The following is a 20169-nucleotide window of genomic DNA, read 5'->3' on the forward strand; positions in this document are numbered from 1 at the left end:
AAAACTTCTCTAATCTGGGGAGGGAAACAGAAATCTAGGTCTAGAAATCATAGAGTCCCAAACAAAATAAACCCAAAAAGATTCGTATCAAGATATATTATAATTAAAATATCAGTACGATAAAGAGGCAATCTTAAAGACAGTAAGAGAAAAAAAAGTCATATCCAAGGAAAACCCTGTAAAAATATCAGGTAATTTTTCAGCAGAATTTTTGCAGGCCTGAAGAGAGTGGCACGATATATTCAAAGTGATGAAAGGGGAAAACTTACAAGCAAGAATACTCTACCTGGCAAAGTTATCATTCAGAATTAATTCAGAAAGAGATAAAGAGTCTCCCAGACAAGTAAAAACTGAAGGAGTTAATCACTACTGAACTGACCTTACAAGAAATGTTAGAGGTTTTTCTTTAAGCAGAAAAGAAAAGGCCATAACTAGAAATATAAAAATATGTGAAAGAAAAAAAACCCAATGGTAAAGGCAAATATAGAGTAAAGGCAGTGGATCAGACACTTAAAACTAGTATGAATGTTAAGAGACAGAAGACAGTAAAATCAACTATTACTACAGTAAGTAGTTAAGGGATACACAAAATAAAAAAGATGTAAAATGTGATGTCAAAAACAAAATGTAGGGGGTGGAGTAAAAATGTAGTGCTTTTTGAATGCATTCAAACTTAAGGAACTATCAACTTAAAATGGACTGCTATATCTATGTCAGTATATATATTAACCTCAGGGTAACCACAAAATAAAAATCTTACAATAGATAAACAAAAATAGAAAGAAAGGAACCCAAACATAACAATAAAAAACCCATCAAGCCACAATGGAAGAGACAACAGAACAAAAAGGGAATAGAGAACTATAAAAACAGAAAACAATTAACAAAATGGCAATAAGTACATATGTGTTAATAATTACTTTAAATATAAATAGACTAAATGCTCCAGTCAAAAGACACAGGGTAGCTAAATGGATTAAAAAAACCCAATCATCACTAATAGAGATATCATTAAAAATTCATTATTTGTCTTTGATTTGGACTTAGTTCAGTTCAGTTCAAAGAAATGAAATGGGCAAACATTTTGAAAGTTAAAAAACAGGACATCTTATATTGTGTAAATATCCAATGATTAGGCCTTTGTATTGGGTTCACTCTTTCATGAGGATCTAAGAGAATTTACAACAAACAATAACACCCTGGAAATATCCTTTAATGTTGGTAGCACAAGTTAAAAATAATAACAACAATAAAATTGCCTTTGGGCCCTCTCCAAGCATAAGCATGAGAATGAAAGTGACAGGGCAATATTTAGGAATACAGACAAGTGTAAAGAACCTGATGGTTTTAGAACCCTTTTGCATTGTTTTGAGACTTTTTTCTGAGTTCTGATAGGCAGTCAGATGAAAACTGTCCTTGGTGATAACTGGAAAATACTTAGCAAAATCTGATATGGGAGCTCTAAACTGTTTCTCATTACATTAGAATTTCTGGAACAACAATCATAAGATAAACACAGTGGAAATGTAAAGACAGACGTTTTGGCCTTTATTTCCAAGGTAACTGTACTAACTGCTAATTTTTAATAAATGCCAGCTCTAGAGATTTTACTTCTTGGGCTTAGTTTTTAAAGAAGGAAACTAAAACCCTGTTTTGATTGGCATGATTGTTCTTTCTGCCTTTAAAAAGAAAATAACAACAATTAAGCACTTAAAGCTTCCACAGATGAAGATACTTTTTTATCCTATTAAAAAAAATCTGGCTCTTTGTACACAAGACCTAATTAATATAACTAGTTTCATCATAACTATCAACCTCTCAGGACAAATTTGTACTCTAGATGTACAATCTGCATGGAATTCCCTGAGTCTTAACTAGGGAGAAAATTACTGGTCACCAGAGTTTACCAAATAGTACTGTAATGAAATAAACCTATTAGAATTACAGGTTTCATTACCAGAAGATTTCAAAATCCTGTCAATATGATTTTCATCAAGAAGGTTTTCAGTGAAATAATAAAAAATGAATGAAGGGAAAAAAACACAAAAAACAAGACCCATCTATATGCTGTCTACAAGAGACTCACTTCAGATCTAAAGACATAGACTGAAAGCAAAGGGATGGAATAAAGACATTTCATGTAAATGGAAATGAAACAAAAGCTGGAGTAGCAATACTTCTCTCAGATGAAATAGACTTTAAAACAAAGACCATAATAAAAAACAAAGAAATGCATTACATAATGATAAAATGGCCAATCCAAAAAGAGGATATATTTGTAAATATTTAGGCACCCAACATAAGAGCACCTAAATATCTAAAGTAAATATTAACAGATATAAAGGGAGAAATTGACAGTAATACAACAGTAGGGGACAGTAACACCCCACTTAGATCAATGGATAGATCATCTAGACAGAAAATCAGTAAAGCAACATCAACCTCATATGACACATTAGACCAGATGGACTTAAAAGATATATGCAGAATATTTTATCCAAAACTGTAGAATACACATTATTTTCAAGTGCACATGGAACATTGTTCAGGATAGATCACATGTTAGGCCACAAAACAAGTCTCAATCGATTAAAAAGATTGCAATAACATAAAGCATCTTTTTTAATCACTATAGTATGAAACCAGAAATCAATATAAGAGGAAAATTGGAAAACATACACGCACATGGAGACTAAACTTCATGCTCCTATGCAACCAGTTGGTCAATGAAGAAATCAAAGAGGAAATTAAAAAATACTTTGATATAAGTGATAATGGAAAAACAAACTTCCAAATTCAATGGGATGCAGCAAAAGCAGTTTTAAGAGGAAAGTTCATGGTTATACAGACCTATTTTAAGAAACAAGGAAAATCCCAAATAAACAATACAACTTTACACCCAAAGGAACTAAAAAAAAAGAAAAACCAAAGCCCGACATTAGAAGGAAGGAAGTAATAAAGATCATAGTGGAAATAAATAAAATAGAGACTGCAAAACAATAGAAAAGATCAATGAAACTAAAAGCTGTTTCTTGGAAAAGATAAAATTAATAAACCTCTAGCCAGACTCATAAAAAATAGTGAAGGCCTAAATAAATAAAATCGGAAATAAAAGAGAAGTTATAACTGACAACCATAGAAATACAAAAGATCATAAGAGACTACTATATACAAACAATTACATGGCAACAAATTGGAAAACCTAGAAGAAAGGCTTAAATCCCCACAAATATACAACCTTCTAAGACTGAATCACACACAAAAAATAGAAAATCTGAATAGATAAATTACAAGTAAAAAAAATTGAATCAGTAATTTAAAACTCCCCAAAAACAAAAGTTCAGGACCAGACAACTTCACAGGTAAATTCTACCAAACATTTAAGGAAGAGTTATTATCTATTCTCTCAAATTATTCCAAAAAAAATTGAAGGGGAAAGAATGCTTCCAAACTCATTTCATGAGGCAACATTACTTTGATACCAAAACCAAAGATAACACAAAAAAGAAAGTTACAGGACAATATTCCTGATGAACATAGATGCAAAAATTCTCAACAAAATATTAGCAAACCAAATTCGACAATACATTAAAAAGATCATATACCACAATCAAATGGTATTTATTCCAGAGACGCAAGGATAGTTCAACATCTACAAAGCAATTAGTGTGATATACCTCATTAACAAAGTGAAAGATATAAATCATGTGATCATCTCAATAGATGCAGAAAAAGCATTTGACGAAATTTAACATCAATTTATGATAAAAACTCTCAACCAAGTGGGTATAAAAGGAACATACCTCTACATAATAATGGCAAGCCCATGGTTAACTTCATACTCAGTAGTGAAAAGCTAAAAGCATTTTTTTTGAGATCAGGAACAATACAAAGATGCCACTTCTCATCACCTTTATTTAACACAGTATTGGAAGTCCTAGCTATAGCAATTACTCAAAATATCATTGTATGTAATAAAGACATACAAACTGGAAAGGAAGAAGTCAAACTCATTATTTGCACAAGGCATGATACTATATATAGAACATCCTAAAGACTCCATCAAAAAAGTTCATACAGAAATCTGTTGTATCTTTGTACACTAACAATAAGTTATCAGAAAGAGAAGTTAAGAAAACAACCCCACTTACAATTGCATCAAAAAGAACAAAATAAGAATAAAAAAATAGGAATAAATTTAACCAAGGAAGTGGAAGACCTGTACTCTGAAAACTATAAGATACTGATGAGAGAAATTGAAGATGACAAATGCAAAGACATCATGTTCATGGTTTGGAAGAGTTAATATTAGCAAAATGTCCATATTACCTAAAGCAATCTACATATACAGTGCAATACCCATCAAAATGCCAATCGTATTTTTCAAAGAACTAAAACAAAGAATCCTAAAACTTGGATGGAACCACAAATCCTAAAATTTGATAGGATCACAAATGACCCCAAATAGCTAAAACCATCTTGTGAAAGAAAAACAAACCTGGAGGTATCATGTTCCCTGATTTCAAACAATACTATAAAGCTACAGTAATCAAGACAGTATGAAACTGGCTTGAGAACATATAGAAAAATAGAACAGAATAGAGAGCTAAGAAAGAAACCTACATTTATATGGTCAGTTTATGATAAAGGAGGCAAGAATATGTGTGGAGAAAATATATGGTGAAATAAATGCATAGAGAAATGCATGAAGAAATAAATGGTGTTAGGATAACTGAATAGCTCCATGCAGAATGAAATTGGACCACTATCTTATACCATGTACAAAATAAATTCAAAATGGATTCAAGATTTGAATGTAGACCATGAAACCATAAACCTCCTGAAAGAAAGCATAGGCAGTAAGCTCTTTGAGATCAATCTTACCAATATTTTTCTTACCAGTATCTCTTCACTCAAGGGCAAAAAAAGCTAAAATAAGCAAACAAGATTACATCAAATAAAAAATCTTTTGTACAGTGAAGGAAACCAACAAAACAAATGGCAACTTTCTGAATAGGAGAAGATATTTGCAAATCATGCATCTGATAAGGGGTTAATATTCAGAATATATAAAGATCTTACACAACTTAATATCAAAAAAGAAAGAACCCAATTAAAAAATGGACAGAAGACTTGAATAGATATTTTTCCGCAGAAGACATACAGATGGGCAATAGGCACATGAAAAGACACTCAATATCAATAATCGTGAGGGAACTGCAAAACAAAACCAGAATGAATTATCTCTCACACCTATGAGATTGACTATTATCAAAAAGATAAAAAAAGTAAGTGTGGTCAAGGATGTGGAGAAAAGGGACCCTCCCACTTTGTTGGTGGGAATGTAAATTAGTGCAGCCACTATGGAAAACAGTATACAGATTACTCCAAAAATTAAAAATAGAACTACCACACAAATCTACAATAAATTCCACTTCTGGGTATTTATCCAAAGAAATCAAAAGCACCAATCCAAAAAGATATATGCACCCCTATGTCCATTGCAGCATTACTTATAATAGCTAAGATATGGAAGCAAGCCACTTAAGTGTACATTGATAGATAAACAGATAAAAAAGATGTGATATATACATGTGATATACATATATATGTGATACACATGTATATGTATGTTATGTATGTATATATGTATGTAGTAGAATACTACTCAGCCATAATAAAAGAATGAAATCTTGCCATTTACAACAACATAGATATATCTACAGCATATTACGCCAAGTGAAATAAATCAGACAGAAAGACAAATATATGATTTCACTTATATGTGGAGTCTAAAAGAAAAAACAAAACAGAAACAGACTCATAAATACAGGAAACTGTTGGATACCATAGGAGGTAGGGTTGGTGTGCAAAATAGGTGAAGGGGATTAAAAGGTACAAACTTTCAACTATTAAATAATGTACAACATAGTAAAGAGTCAATATTACTGTAATAACTTTGTAGGGTGACAGATGGTAACTAGACTTATTTTGAGGATCATTTCATATGTATAAAAATATCGAATCACTATGATGTATACCTGAAAGTAATAGGATATTTTATGTAAATTATACTTCAACTAAAAAAAAGATGAAAGGTACATAAATAGTTGCCTCAAGGCACACGATCCTAAATGAACTAAACGTTCACTAAAAAGGAAACCCGAGAGACTGACTGCAACTGTCATTTTCAATCCTATTGTTTTAACCAATTTTGAGGGGGACCAATTAATCAATTTGTAAACAGTCGGGCACCAGCTGAAGATGTGGAAGCATCTGGAGAGGGTATATACTGGGTTTGAGTTTGGGATACACAAAAAGATGGAAGATAAATTTTGTATATATCATAATTTTGCCTAGGGCAAATTCTATAAATAGATAACATTTTTCCCTTCAGTAAACTGAACTGTCATAGTAAGCAGAGTATTATGAAGACTTTTTTTTTATACTCACTAATTAAAGCATTCTGGAAATTATCTAAGTAATTTAAGTCCAAAATATTTTTGTACCAATGCTTTCTATTCTATCGTATATAACTACCAACTCAGTTCTCCATTTCAACATTTTTCTGGGTGTGTGTTGTTGTAGAGGTACATTCTTTTTATTTTATCAGCCTCATGCCAAATGAAGCATTTTGAAATTTTATATGCAGCATGCATGAATTTGGCTGTATTTGTCTAATTTTGATTTCCTTGTTTTGGTTACAAAGATGAGTTTAAATCAACAGGAACTGGTGCTATTCTCAGCATAGTTGAAGACAATAATTGGTGTTAATTTCTGGGTACTAGAACCGTGAGAGGCAAGACCTGTGGACAGAAGCCAAGTGTGTTGAACCATACCATTTAAGTAGTACACTCTGTAAAGTGCTCAAGAAATATTCATCTCCACCTTCTCTTTTCTTGGGCACGGACCATGCTTTCTTCACTTGTTGTTGGGGCACTTATGTAATACTAGTAGAAACTGGTTTCCTTAGGCTAAGACTTTTCCATGCAGTGTGGCTTATCACTGAGCTGTTTATGGGGATTCTAAATGGATCACGAATAAGGTAGGTCACATTTAAATATTGTGATTCTGTAGTTTTATCATTATTAATTTTATTATTATTCATCCAAGCTATTTATGCATTGCTATTCTCATCATCATATTTTAAGTGATGAGATTTTCTACTAATCATATTTTAAGAAACTAATTTTCATAAAGGCTTTTTTTCCTAGTGCAACTATACTAGATACTAATAAATCAATAAACTATTTTTTTCCTTATCCCTGGATATGGAGATAAGAGCATTTGGAAATTGCATTATATCTTAATACAAATCAACTTATTTAAAACAATTATACAAAGAAAGCCCTAAAAATTTCATATGTGAATAGGAAAAAATAGTATGGAGATGATGAATGTGTCTCTTGGGGAAAAAATGGCATTTTTGTTTTCTGAGAAAAGATTAAGTTTGAAATTTTCAATTAATATATTGTTATTTTGTTAATGGACCACTGCAAAATGAAATGCTTTTCTCATAGTTTTTTTTTTTTTTTTTTTGTAGTATAACTTAGAAATATCTGGTATACAATATATTTTGAAACTCATGATATTGAAATTGCTTTACTTATTAGTTGTGCTTGATGGACTTTCAGAAATACTTTGAGACATGCTCTTTTAGTCAGTTATTGTCACAATAATTCTGAATAGTAAAATCATAAATCTCACTGGCATTCACTATTTTATCAGTCAAGATCCTCCGGACAACAGAACCAGTTTGACACCTATACATCTGGATACATACACTGAGATTAATTTCAAGGAATTGGCTCACACTACTGTGGGAGCTGGCAAGTCTGAAATCTAAAGGATAGGCTAGAAGCCTGGAAATGATGTAGGAATTGGTCCTGCAGTCTTGAAGCAGGTGTTCTTTACCAGAGAAATGTCTGAGTTTGCCTTCAAGGCCTTTCAATTGTTTGCATGAGTCTCGCCCACATTATCTAGAATAATCTCATTTACTTAAAGTCAACTGATTGTAGATATTAGCCATATCTACAAAATACCCCCACAGCAACTCCAATGTTAGTGTTTGATTGCATAACTGGGTACCAGTTTGAATAACTGGTCTGGCCAAGTTGGCACACAAAAACTAACCATCACAATCCACTCCTTGTCACCTTGGCACACAAACACATCTCCTTAACCTACTTAACCTCCAAATAGAAGCCATAAAGTCATACTTCAAACAAGAAAATGCAACTATCCTTCATAAAACCTAAAATACACTAATCATTTCCTTTGAAGGAAATGAAGAGTCCTTAAATGATATTCACTCTTCTCCTTGATATACTGTAACTTAAATGCTGTGATATAAAAGTTTATATTATTAATAAATTATATGTTAGATGAGAAGGGGATAAGAGAGGGAAGAAAACAAAAACATTTGATATACACATGTACACATACATATATAAACACAAACATATTTATACACATATATACACATATTTAAATATATACATTAATGTGTAATGTATAATATATATTATATAATAAACTATCTATGATATACACACACAAACATATTCATAACAAAATGAAGAAATACACAATTACAGTCTTCATTTCTGTAACTGAACAACATGGTTGTAGCTGTTATTTATAGCTATCTTCTTCCACTATCCATTGCATATTCCTTTGCCTCAGCAAGTACCTCAGCTGGTCATAGTTCATTATCTCATAGGGTGATCCAAACTTTCATTCCCAAAGGGTCTGGTGCATTAGTAGTTATGTTTTAATTGTTGTTGTTTTTGGTTTTGTTCTTTTTTTGTTTATTTTCTAGTTTTCCATTGACTTCAATCACATGGCATAGTAATACTAAGAGGAGCCCTAAGGTATCTCCTGTATTCCACACATATTTCTCATTACTTCATTGTGGAATAGCAGTCCAATTTCCCTTGGAGGTCAGGATCAATCACCCCAGCTGGTAAAGTAACTCCTTCTTTGCTGTTGATTCAATCATGAGGAGCCTAAAGTGGCTAAGCAGCAGTCTTAGTTTCCAGTTCAATGGAATCATTGTGTCTCCTGCTGGAAGTATTTCTCTCTTTGGAACAAAGACCTCTAGACCAGCAGAGCTTAAGTTCACAGGAATAAGAAGTAAACATTTTGCTATTGGGCCACTCGGGGTAATAGTGAGTAGTGCCACTTCAATTTCCTCTTTTTGATTCTTGGACCCATCAATCCTTGCAATGGGAGAAAGAGCACTATATATATGATGCCAATTCAGAGCATATACAGCCTTCTGGAGAACTTTCCCCCAGTCCTGCAAGATATTGCTAACTGACAGTGTAATTGAGTCTTCTTAAGGCCATTATGCTCTTCTGTCAAGCCACCTGTTCCTGGATGGTGAGGCACATGGTAAGACCAGTAAATTCCATGACCTTGGGCCTATCCCCCACTTCATTCACTGTTAAGTGAGTTTCTTGATCAAAACTAATGCTGTATGGAATACCACGACAATGGTTAAGGCATTCTGTAAGTTCATGGGTGGTAATTTTGGTAAAAGGATTGCATATAGGAAAGGCAAGTCTATACAAAATGTTTACTTGAGAAAGAACAAAACAAAAGAACTAGTATTGAAGTAGTCCAGTGTAAGCAAACTGTCACCAGGCCCCTGGCTAATCATCACAGGAAATGGTGCTACATTAGATTTAGCATTGATCTCTGTTGGTGGAAGATTAGATATTGAGCAGTGACTGTAGCCAGGTTGACCTTGGTGAGTGGAAGTCCATGTTGCTAACCCATGAATATACTCTATCCCTGCCACAAATGTCACTTTGTTCATCTGTCCATTAGATATTGACAGGAGTAGTTGGGGGGACAAATGCTGGTATCCACAGAACACACCATCCTATTCACTTGATTATTAAAATCTTCCTCTGTTTAACTCACCCTTTAGTGAGCATTAACATGGGATACAACTATTTTTATGTTTTTTGTCCATATCTTCCACATGTCTTTCCCAGACTTTCTTGTCACTAATTTTTCCAGTCATGTTTTTTCTAACTCCCTGACCATCCATCCAAATTATTGGCCACTGTCCATGAATCCATATATACTCATAACTCGTCCATTTCTCCTTCTGAGCAAAATGAACAAACAAGTGCACTGCCTGAAGTTCTGACAACTAAGATTTCTCTTCACCACTATGCTTCAGGAGTATTCTGGAAAGGGGCTTTAGAGCTACAACTGTCCACTTTAGGTGATGCCTACACAATGTGCAGAATTGTCTTTAACCAGGCCTGACTCTGGTTTCTCAGTCGTCTGATTGTAAAGAACTCCACATGAAGCCATAGACACAGGCTGGGAGAGAGAAGACATGTGGGACCAGAAGTGGGGGCCATTGGCATTTGAACTACTTCTCCATGCAACTTATTTGTGCTTTACTTGTGCATATATATATATATATATATATATATATACATAAATATATATACACACAAATATATATAAAAAATTATGCTCAGTCCCTATATATATATATATATAAATAAAATTGTGCTCAATCCCCATATATATATATATATATGATTGTTCTCAGTCCATATATATATATGTATATATGTATATATGAATGATTGTGCTCATATATAAAAGTGTATATGGCTTGGTGGATTAGAAAACACATAATTCAAGATAAGCATCTCAGGTCACGAGATGCTTACTTGGTAACTTGGTGGCCCATGATCAAGCATTCAGTCTCTGCTAAGGCCCTGGAGCAGACTAAGAGCTATTTTTGAAAAGGATGCAAGCAGTGCAGAGGAGGGCAGGGCTTTGCTCCAGAAACCTTATGATCTGGACTGAAATACCTATAGGAACCTGTGAAAGGCTGCAAACAGCATCCTTATGTGCCACTGACTCTTCAGGCACTCTTGGACCTGCTGGATCATATGGCTCAAGTGGCAGATCAACTTTACACAGCAGCCTGGACATGTTGCAGAGCCTTCTCTTTTTCTGAGCCCCACTTAAAATTAGTAGCTTTTCAGGTCATTCAATAAATTGACAGTAGTAGTTTCCCCAGATGATGACTATTGCCTGCAAAGTCCAAAGAGGCCCATTCGGCATTGTGCCTCTTTTTTGGTTGTAGGAGGGGCCATATACAACAACTTATCCTTCACCTTAGAAGGGATATCTCAACATGTCCCATACCACTGGACTCCTATAAGAGATAGATCATCCATAAATTTTTGTTGGATTTATGCCCTACTGTCTGAAAAATATATCTTACCAATAAGTCTACAGTCAGTGCTACTCTTTGCTCATTAGGTCCAATCAGCATAATGTCATCAAAGCAAAGGTCCAGTGTGATGTCTTGTGGAAAGGAAAGATGATTAAGATCCCTGTGGTCTAAATTGTGACTTATGGCTGGAGGTTGAGATATTCTGAGGTAGGACAGTGGAAGTATATTGTTGGTCTTGTCAGCTGACTCTTTCTGGTGAGCCAATGGACAAGGATGGAAGAGAAATGCATTTTTCAGATCAATAGCTGCATAGCAGGTACCAAAGGATGTGTTAATTTGCTCAAGAAATGAAACCATATCTGGTACAGCAGCTGCAGTTGGAGTCATCACCTAAACTTATGATAATCCACTGTCATTCTCAAGACCATCTGTTTTTCTGCACTAGTCAAATAGGTGAGTTGAATGGGAATGTAATGGGAATCATTACACCTCTGTGTTCTTGAAGTTTTTGATGGTGGCACTAATATCTGTAATCCCTGCAGAAATGCAGTACTGTTTTACTGTTTGTCCTGGTACAGACCATTCTAGGGGCTTCCACTGGGCCTTTTCTCTCATAATAGCCCTCACTTCACAGAATAAGAAAAATGTGGAGATTCTACCAGTTGCTGAGTATGTCTACCTTCAATTATGTATCCTGGAGCTCTGGCTATAACCACAGGATGGGTTTGAGAGTCCCTTGAACTCACTGTGAGATGGGTCTGAGTTAAAATTCCACTTATCATCTAACCTTTGGAAGCCCAACACTAAATGAGGGACCAGTGTGATGTTTTGAATCTCCTGGAATTAGTGTCATGTCAGTTAAGAACTAGTATCCAGTAGTCCCTGAAAAGTCTGATTATTTCCTTTTCCTCAATGGACAGTTTCCTTGGTGGAAGGCCATATGTCCTTTTCCTTTTAGGAAAGCTGGAGAGAGATTAACCAGGGTCCTTTTCTAAGGGAACCCATCCTTTACCCATTCCTGGGGTTCTGGACTTATAAACTGGTTCATGTTTGGGAACTGACTGAAGGCCTATGACTGTTTTGGTGATTTAGGATAGACTGTTCACTGGACCTACACTTCTTCTGCTTTTTAGATGAACTTAAGAAATAAATAGGCTTCCAATCTATTTCAATTTTAGGAACACACAATCAAATTGCCAATGTCATAGGTTTCTGAGAGTCAGACTATTCTGATTACTGCTTTGAAGACTCTGATGTCCATTATGGTGACCATACCCACTTTATCTTTGGTGACTAAGTGCTGCCACTCGGCCCCTGTCACCACAGGATCCAGTTACTCACCTGCATTTAAGGATCCCAGTTCAGTGGCAGCACTTCTCACTGTAACTCTTAACCTATAGAAGTAACCACAGAGCTCTTCAACAGTGTTTGGTTCCTATAGCAAATCCTTGCCTCACAGTCATGGTAAAAGTTGTGAGTGAGCAGGTTTCACATGATAAACCCACTCTGACATCCCAATCTCCCTAAGCTTTTGAATCTCTTCCTCTACATTAAACCAAGGCAGGTCTGGCATTTCCAGCTCTCCTGTTGTGGGCCATGTTTTAGCCAGTCAGCCAAACAAACTGGTAGATCCCTCCTAACCCCACAAGGTAAAACATTAAATCCAGAATCTCTGCTTCATGGGGCCATGTCAGTAAATTTGACCTAATTCAACTTTATGTTCTTTCCACAATTATCCCATATTCTTTTTTAAAATTAATCCCACATCCTTAATATCTATTGCCACACATATTCCTCAGAATTCTGTCTGTATAAATTGGGGAATAGGTGCAATTCTTTTCACTGTAGCATACCTCCTCATGGGTCACAGTTTGATTAAGAGTATCCAGTGCTGATATTTTATATATTTCTAGTTATATTAGTCTTTTCTTTCATGCTAGAAATAGAGTCACTGGTGCCTTTAATCAGATTAGAGAACAAATTCTGGAAACCCCAGAACCAATTCAGAAAACTTCTTAAAGTTATATTCCTCTAAAACCACTCTTGGTTCCAAAATCTGTATCAGTTAGGATTTTCCAAAGAAACAACCACTTTGTATGTATGCATATGAATGTACATATACATAAACATAAATATTTATGTATGCATATGGAAACACACACATATATGTATGGAGAAAGAGGGAGACAGAGACAGCGAGGGAGACCTTAAGGCATTGGCTGTCATGATTGTGGTAGCAAGGCTCTCTTACTGATTGGATGAGGCTAATGCACATTATTGAGAATAATCTCCAATACTTAAAGTGAGTCGACTGTAGATATTATCCACATTTACAAAGTTTTTTCAAAGCAGAACATAGATCAGATTTTGACTGAGTAACTGGGGACTATACCATAGTCAATTTGATACATAAAGTTAACCATTACAAATACTAAGCCTTTATTTTATTCCAGAGTCTGCAGGTTGGCTGTAAGTAAATCTATTTAGGCAGGGATGTGAGGGTGGCTCTGCTCACCCTATGTTCTGTGGGCCATTTAAGGAAGTTTTGCTTTATGTATGTCATTCTGGGCCCTGGCCAAGTGTATGGCAGCTTCTTGAGATGCAAGAAGTGCAAGAGAGCAGTGAGAACATGAGAGGCCATTAAAGAAGTGAACACATGGTCACTTCAATGTTGGCAGGAGCAAGTCACGTGGTGAAGTCTAAAGTCAATGTATGGAGAAGCCACTCCCTCCATGATAAATTTATGGCATGGAAGTGGGTGCCAAGAGAGACAGAGAATCTGGGTCAATCATTCAATTTTCCACAAGTGTTTACATATTTTATTTTATGGTTAATTACAGCCTTGATGTCTTTCATTGCATCTATAGAGAACCAAAAGTTATCAATATAACCTTCACTCAAATGATAGTGTTTACCTAAAAGATATTTCTTTGCTGTGGTGTTTTATTTTTTGCAACTATTTTTGTTACTAACTCAGATATATTATTACTGACATATTTATTGTTTACCAAAGGCTTCCCCTCAAATATGAATAATTTATTTCTGACATCATATGCTGTCAGAAAAATATAAACATAAATATATAAATAAATATATATTTATACTTATATAAATATAAATGGAAATAGGCTAAAAGGATCAGATAGAATTATATATTTGCTTTCATTGGGAAGAACATGTGGAAGTTTAGTGTAATTTTGCCTGGATAAATATTACTGTCATGCATCCCTACAACATGGGTTATCATATGCATGTATACTTCCTTGCTCTACCAGCTGGCAGGGTCTAAGTAAGTTGTTGAACAAATAAATAATAAATGGGGAAGAACAGGCACATCTTCTATCCAGAGTAATTTAAATAATTTATGTAGACACTTCACCTGCAAGGAAGCAAAGCATAACTTCCCATTCCTTAAGTATGAGCTGCTCATAGTGACTTCTATCCAAAGAGTAAAGTATGGAGAGAGGGAAAAAAAAAGAGTAACTTACCAGTGGGGAAACCTGACAAACAGTATTCTAGTCATGTGGTCACAGTCAGCTTCCACAGTGATAAGTTGTGTTGACGGTGTGGACCTCTGATACATTGTGGTGAAATGGTACCAATCTCTGTGGTATCCTCCCCAAATCCCTTAGCTCTAGTATAATCATGAGAAAAACAGCAGAATAATTCAATATAATTATATTCTACAAATTACTGATTAGTACTCCTGAAAACTGCCAAAGTCATTTTAAAAAAACGAAGATCTGAGGAACAGTCACAGCCAAGAGAAGCCTGAGACATGGTGAATAAATATAATGTGGTGTCCTGGATGGGATTCTAGAGCAGAAAGAGAACATGAGAAAAAAAAAACCCAAGAAAATTGGAATCAAGTATGGATTTAATAATAATATAATAGTATTGATCCATCAATTTTAACAAATGTGTATACTAATGTAAGATGTTAATAATAGGGAAAAAAGGAATGTGGGCTATATGGGAACTCTCTGTGCTATTTTCACAATATTTATATAAATCTAAAGCTGTTATAAAAGTTTATAAAAAAGTCTCAAAATTTTTAAATAAAAGAACTGAACATCTTTTACTCCAATTTTTAAATTTATAATCACTGAAAATAGGTTTATTATTGTATGTAATTTATTCTTACCCAGTAATTAACTTGTTTTAAATCTCATAATAATTTTTTTCTGAATAAATATTGATATTACTACATAATATTTTGATGAAAGATAATGGAAGATTCAGGGAAAAGAATGAAAATGTTAAAAATGGTAGAGATGCAGGCATAATGCATCATATTATTAATGATGTCTTAAAATGTATTCAGCATTTGAAACTAAACATGAGCTTATGTTTAGACAGATGGCTAAATACCCTCATGTCTATTTCTCTAGTTGCTTTTTAGTAGCAGGAAATTGATCTTAGAGATACCATGTTTTTATATAATCAATAAATATTGAAATTCTACTTTTATAGTAAAGGAATAACTTTATGTCAAAGTTGGAAATAAACAGATATTATAGTTTTTCCCAACACAGTCTTTAAAAGCAATTTTGAAAAATAATTGATAAAACAAAACCAATTTCTCATGGATATCAAAAAATTAAGTAATTTAAATAGAGAGGGAGACAAACCATAAGAGACTCTTTAAGATAGAGAACAAATTGAGGGTTGATGGAGGGAAGCGGGTGGGGGATGGGCTGAATGGGTGATGGGGATTAAGGAGGGCACTTGTGAGGAGCACTGGACATTGTATGTAAGTGATGAATCACTCAATTCTACTCCTGAAATCAATATTACACTATATGTTAACTAAATAGAATTTAAATAAAAATTTGAAAAAAAAAGATTGCCATCAAAAAATAATTTAAAAAGAAAGAAAAAAGATTAATTTATATCATCAAATTACAATTTTTATCATCAAATTACCTTTTATTTATAAATGATTTGTTGCAACCTAGCTTTACTATAATCAAGCTGCTTATGCATTCCAATTAAGTAAAACCAGGTCCACAACCCACAAAACTTATTTAGGGAAAATATATTGTGCAGCATGTTCAGTTAACTGTTGAAAACAGTCAATCTCTTTTCTTTCAGGGGCAATAGTAATAATCCAGTGACAGCTTAAGTGAATTTCCTGCTCTATTGCACCCACACTTACGTGATAAACACTTGACAAAGTGTTTATCAACCTAATATAACAGAAAATGACAAAGAAGGACAAAATAATTTCCTGTTCCTAAGACTGAAAGGAGGATTAATTTTGAGGAGTCCAGTCTTTTACTGTGGAATTCACCATACATTTTACTTTGAAGTCTCATTTACCTAAACTATATCATATTTTGGCTCTGCATTTTTTCCATAGTGTCAGGGTGTCAATTTTCTATGACCATTCTTAGTTTGATTAAGTTTCTCATATAACTAAAATAAAATTCTCTAAAAGTATTAAAAAAACACATATGCATTTTATATGTATTAAAATCTATGTTCACCATTTAGTTATTATAATGAGCACAAAATGAATCTGTATCAGCTATTTCATACATCGATTTATCTTAATATTATTCACTCTGATAAATAGCTTTTTTCCTTACATCATAGTGTTTGTGAATAAAATTTTAAGTTCCAGAGAGAATTATTCATGCATGTAGCTTTTTAATTAAAAAGAGAAAGATTAGTCAACCTTTTTTCAAGAGATAACCACAAGAAAGGCAACTTTTAATTACTCCTTTGAAGTTTCTTTCCCAGTTGCAACCTCAGGTTTCAAAACGAACGCTGGGAATGAGCGAACACTTGAGAGAAGAGGTCCATCCTATCCTAGATCGTGTCTGAATGCTCAGTGGAGTGGAGAGGTGCAGGGAAATGCACCCTCTCGGTCACACTGAACCATGGCAGTACGTTTAGGATGCACAAGGGCGGAGATTGAGACTTTTTTTTCTTCCTTCTGCTCTTTTCATTGTACCCCGGGAATTCTTGTTCCTTACAGGTGGCCTTAAACAGTTTGCCCACAGGATCTGCTTCATAATTGCTTATGCTTTGCTTTATTGGCGTTCTCCACTCTTACACTCGATGCTGTGCTTGATGGCTTACCATTTCTCTGTCTTTTCAGACGACATCCTTCGCGGTGCCATAGCACATGGATTTCAGGACTGCCTGTGAAGAGGTATGTTACATGGCTTTCTGCTTTTTGAATAAGGAAAACAGGTTATAAACTGGACATACTTGTCCTCCTTTATGTAAGTGGAACACTGCTTTTGGCAGAGGGATGGGTGACAGGTCCATTTCATTTCCAGGGTATGATCTGTTTCTGCAAGACTAAAAAGCGAGAGTGCCTGGGAAAGCCTCGGATTTTCACTCTTCCTTAAGAAGACTGGAGCATATTTGATTTGATTACATTGCCCTTCTCCATAAACTATGCACTCACTGCATGATTTCAGGTAGTATGTTGGAAGTAATTCTTTTCACATGAATGGTTATAAATTAGAAGACATCTGAAGTCCCTTTCAGCACTAAAATCCTATGATTTTATGATTCCAATATTATTTAAGTATTTCAATATTATTTAAGTATATCAATTCAGATTCTCTGTAGAGCTGTCTTCACACTTTGGTGTGAATTAAAGTGATACATTGCTCTTTTAAGGATATTAAAGGCCATTCAAGTGTGTACTCAGTAGTGCATGGAGTTAGGCCCCAGGAGATATAACCATTCTATTTTAGGAAAAAACACTATTTTACTAAACATTCAAAGCATTCTTTCATTCTTCAGGCAAAATGCAAACACTCATAGGTTAAAATATTCCATATTTGTTTAAAAGGTTTAAAATATTTTTATTGTATATAGATACCTCAAGAAAAACAACCATAATTAGATTACCTATGATACAGTTAAAAACAAACCAACAAAAAACTTGTTATTAACATTTGTGAAGATTGTTCTTTTAATGAGATGTCAAGTGTTAAGTTTCTTGCAAAAATATCTACTTTTATTTTTTTATTTGTATTCTTTTAAAGATTTTTATTTATTTATTTGAGAGAGAGAGGATGATAGCATGAGAGGGAGGAGGGTCAGAGGGAGAAGCAGACTCCCTGCTGAGCAGGGAGCCTGATGTGGGACTTGATCCTGGGACTCCAGGATCATGACCTGAACCAAAGGCAGTTGCTTAACCAACTGAGCCATCCAGGCACCCAGCAAAAATACCTACTTTTAAAAAAGCATTTGTCATAGTTGTTTCAAAGTTTAGAACATAAGCAAGATCTTTCAGAAAATTAATAAGTTGCTTATATATATTTTTAAAGATTTATTCATTTGAGAGAGAGAGAGAGCACTCACGTGCATGCACATGCACCTGAGAGTGGAGGGGAGGGGCAGAGGAAGAAAATCTCAAGCCAACTCCTAGCTGAGCTTGAAGCCTGATGTGGGGCTGATCTCACCACCCATGAGATCAAGACCTGAGCCGAAACCAAAAGTCATTTGCTTTCACTGACTGAGCCACCCAGGCGCCCCACTTTTATATTTTAATACTTAAGCTAAACTTTTTAGTTTCTAAAGGATTTTCTCTACACTAACACTCTTCAAATTACATTATAGTTATTTATTTACAACCTCTCTTACGTGCTGCACTAAATACTATAATGTCAGAGTGTATAATTTATTCATCCTTTTAACTCAGTATCTATCAGTTCATACTTTTTAAAAATGATTTAATGCTTTAGAAACTTAAATTTAGAAACAAATTTTAATTCTGTGACATTTCTAGTGCTAAATACGTAGTATCATACTCTTAATTTTGGATGTGGTAAGTCTGTTTCTATCTCAGTGCTTGTTATCTTATGTTTTGGGTAGTAAAGCACTCATTGAATGGATATTTGCATGAATGAGATACAAATGAAAAACGGGAGATTCAGGAGATCCTTAAAGACAGAGTAGTGGCCAAATATTGTTTTAACACATGGCTTACCTTGGACTTCAGAGATTGACCTAAGATTGATTTTTCAGACCTTTTTTTAAAACAAAATTGTTTGATTCATTGATTTGGAATATATATCAAGTATTATTTAAGGTTCAGAGATTTATTTTACAATGATAATACCATTGTGATCATCTTACCCTTGCTTCTATAGACAGAGGTTCTTGTTCTTTTGCAATGAGCCCTTTGATAATTTCTACCATTTTAGACTGTCCCCAGGGAAGAGTAAAGCGGTCTCAGAACTGCTCAGCAGCCATGTGTCTTCCACATGCTGGCTGGATTGGCCGGAGTACAGAACTATGAGATACTCTGAAGATGATCAAATCCCCCCGTAAATGGATCAAAGTCAATGAGTTTGTCTGAAATTTACAGTCTTAGTACATGTAAATGGACAGAAACCATAAAGATAATGCAGCTTAACTCTCTCACTTTGCAGGTGAGGAAATTGAAAGGTTTTATGAAATGCTAAATGCTATTTAATTAATTAGTTAAAAGCAAAACCATAATGTGTAGCTTAGAACTCCTGAGTCTAAGTTTGAGCATCTTTCTAAATTATGTTGCTGAAAATTATAACATAGTCAAAGATATGTTGAATAAAACTTGATTTCTCTTGACTGCTAATAAGCTGTTAAAAGGCAAATCTGATATCCATATCCATTGGACAGATCTAGCTAGATTATAACCATGCACATACCGGGAAGTCTCTTCTTTGAGAAGAAATGGAAATATGTCTAGTTCCATGTAAAATATCTTAATTTTCTAATACAGATCCTTTGTAAAAGAAAAGTTTATTAATTAAGAAGTTTCTCCTCTTAAAAAGAAAATGTTGCAATACTTTTAAGGAGTTTGGATTTGGAAGTCTGATAAAATGCAAAAGTGAAGGTAGAGAATACAATTGGGACAACACAAAATCCACAATTTAGAAGAAAAAGTACATGTTACGGGCAGGTATAATTACTGATTTTCTGCTTTTAAAAGTGTCATC

At 34.3% G+C, this 20169-nt stretch overlaps 1 protein-coding gene across 8 annotated transcripts in view; it reads left to right on the plus strand.

The window, feature by feature from the left end:
• Positions 1-20169, plus strand: part of SNTG1 (syntrophin gamma 1) — a 907627-nt gene that overhangs the window by 558945 nt on the left and 328513 nt on the right. For 7 of the 8 annotated variants that reach the window (XM_032421884.1, XM_032421883.1, XM_032421890.1 and 4 more), the window contains one exon: positions 17325-17378. In XM_032421884.1, the coding sequence (XP_032277775.1) occupies positions 17352-17378 (27 nt within the window). In that variant the 5' untranslated portion in view covers positions 17325-17351. Of the gene's footprint in view, positions 1-17322; positions 17379-17508; positions 17653-20169 lie in introns of those variants that run through there. The other variant, XM_032421888.1, reaches the window with a different exon arrangement.

Source organism: Phoca vitulina, unplaced genomic scaffold, assembly GCF_004348235.1.
Source record: "Phoca vitulina isolate PV1807 unplaced genomic scaffold, GSC_HSeal_1.0 scaffold25, whole genome shotgun sequence".
Classification (NCBI taxonomy): Eukaryota; Metazoa; Chordata; class Mammalia; order Carnivora; family Phocidae; genus Phoca; species Phoca vitulina.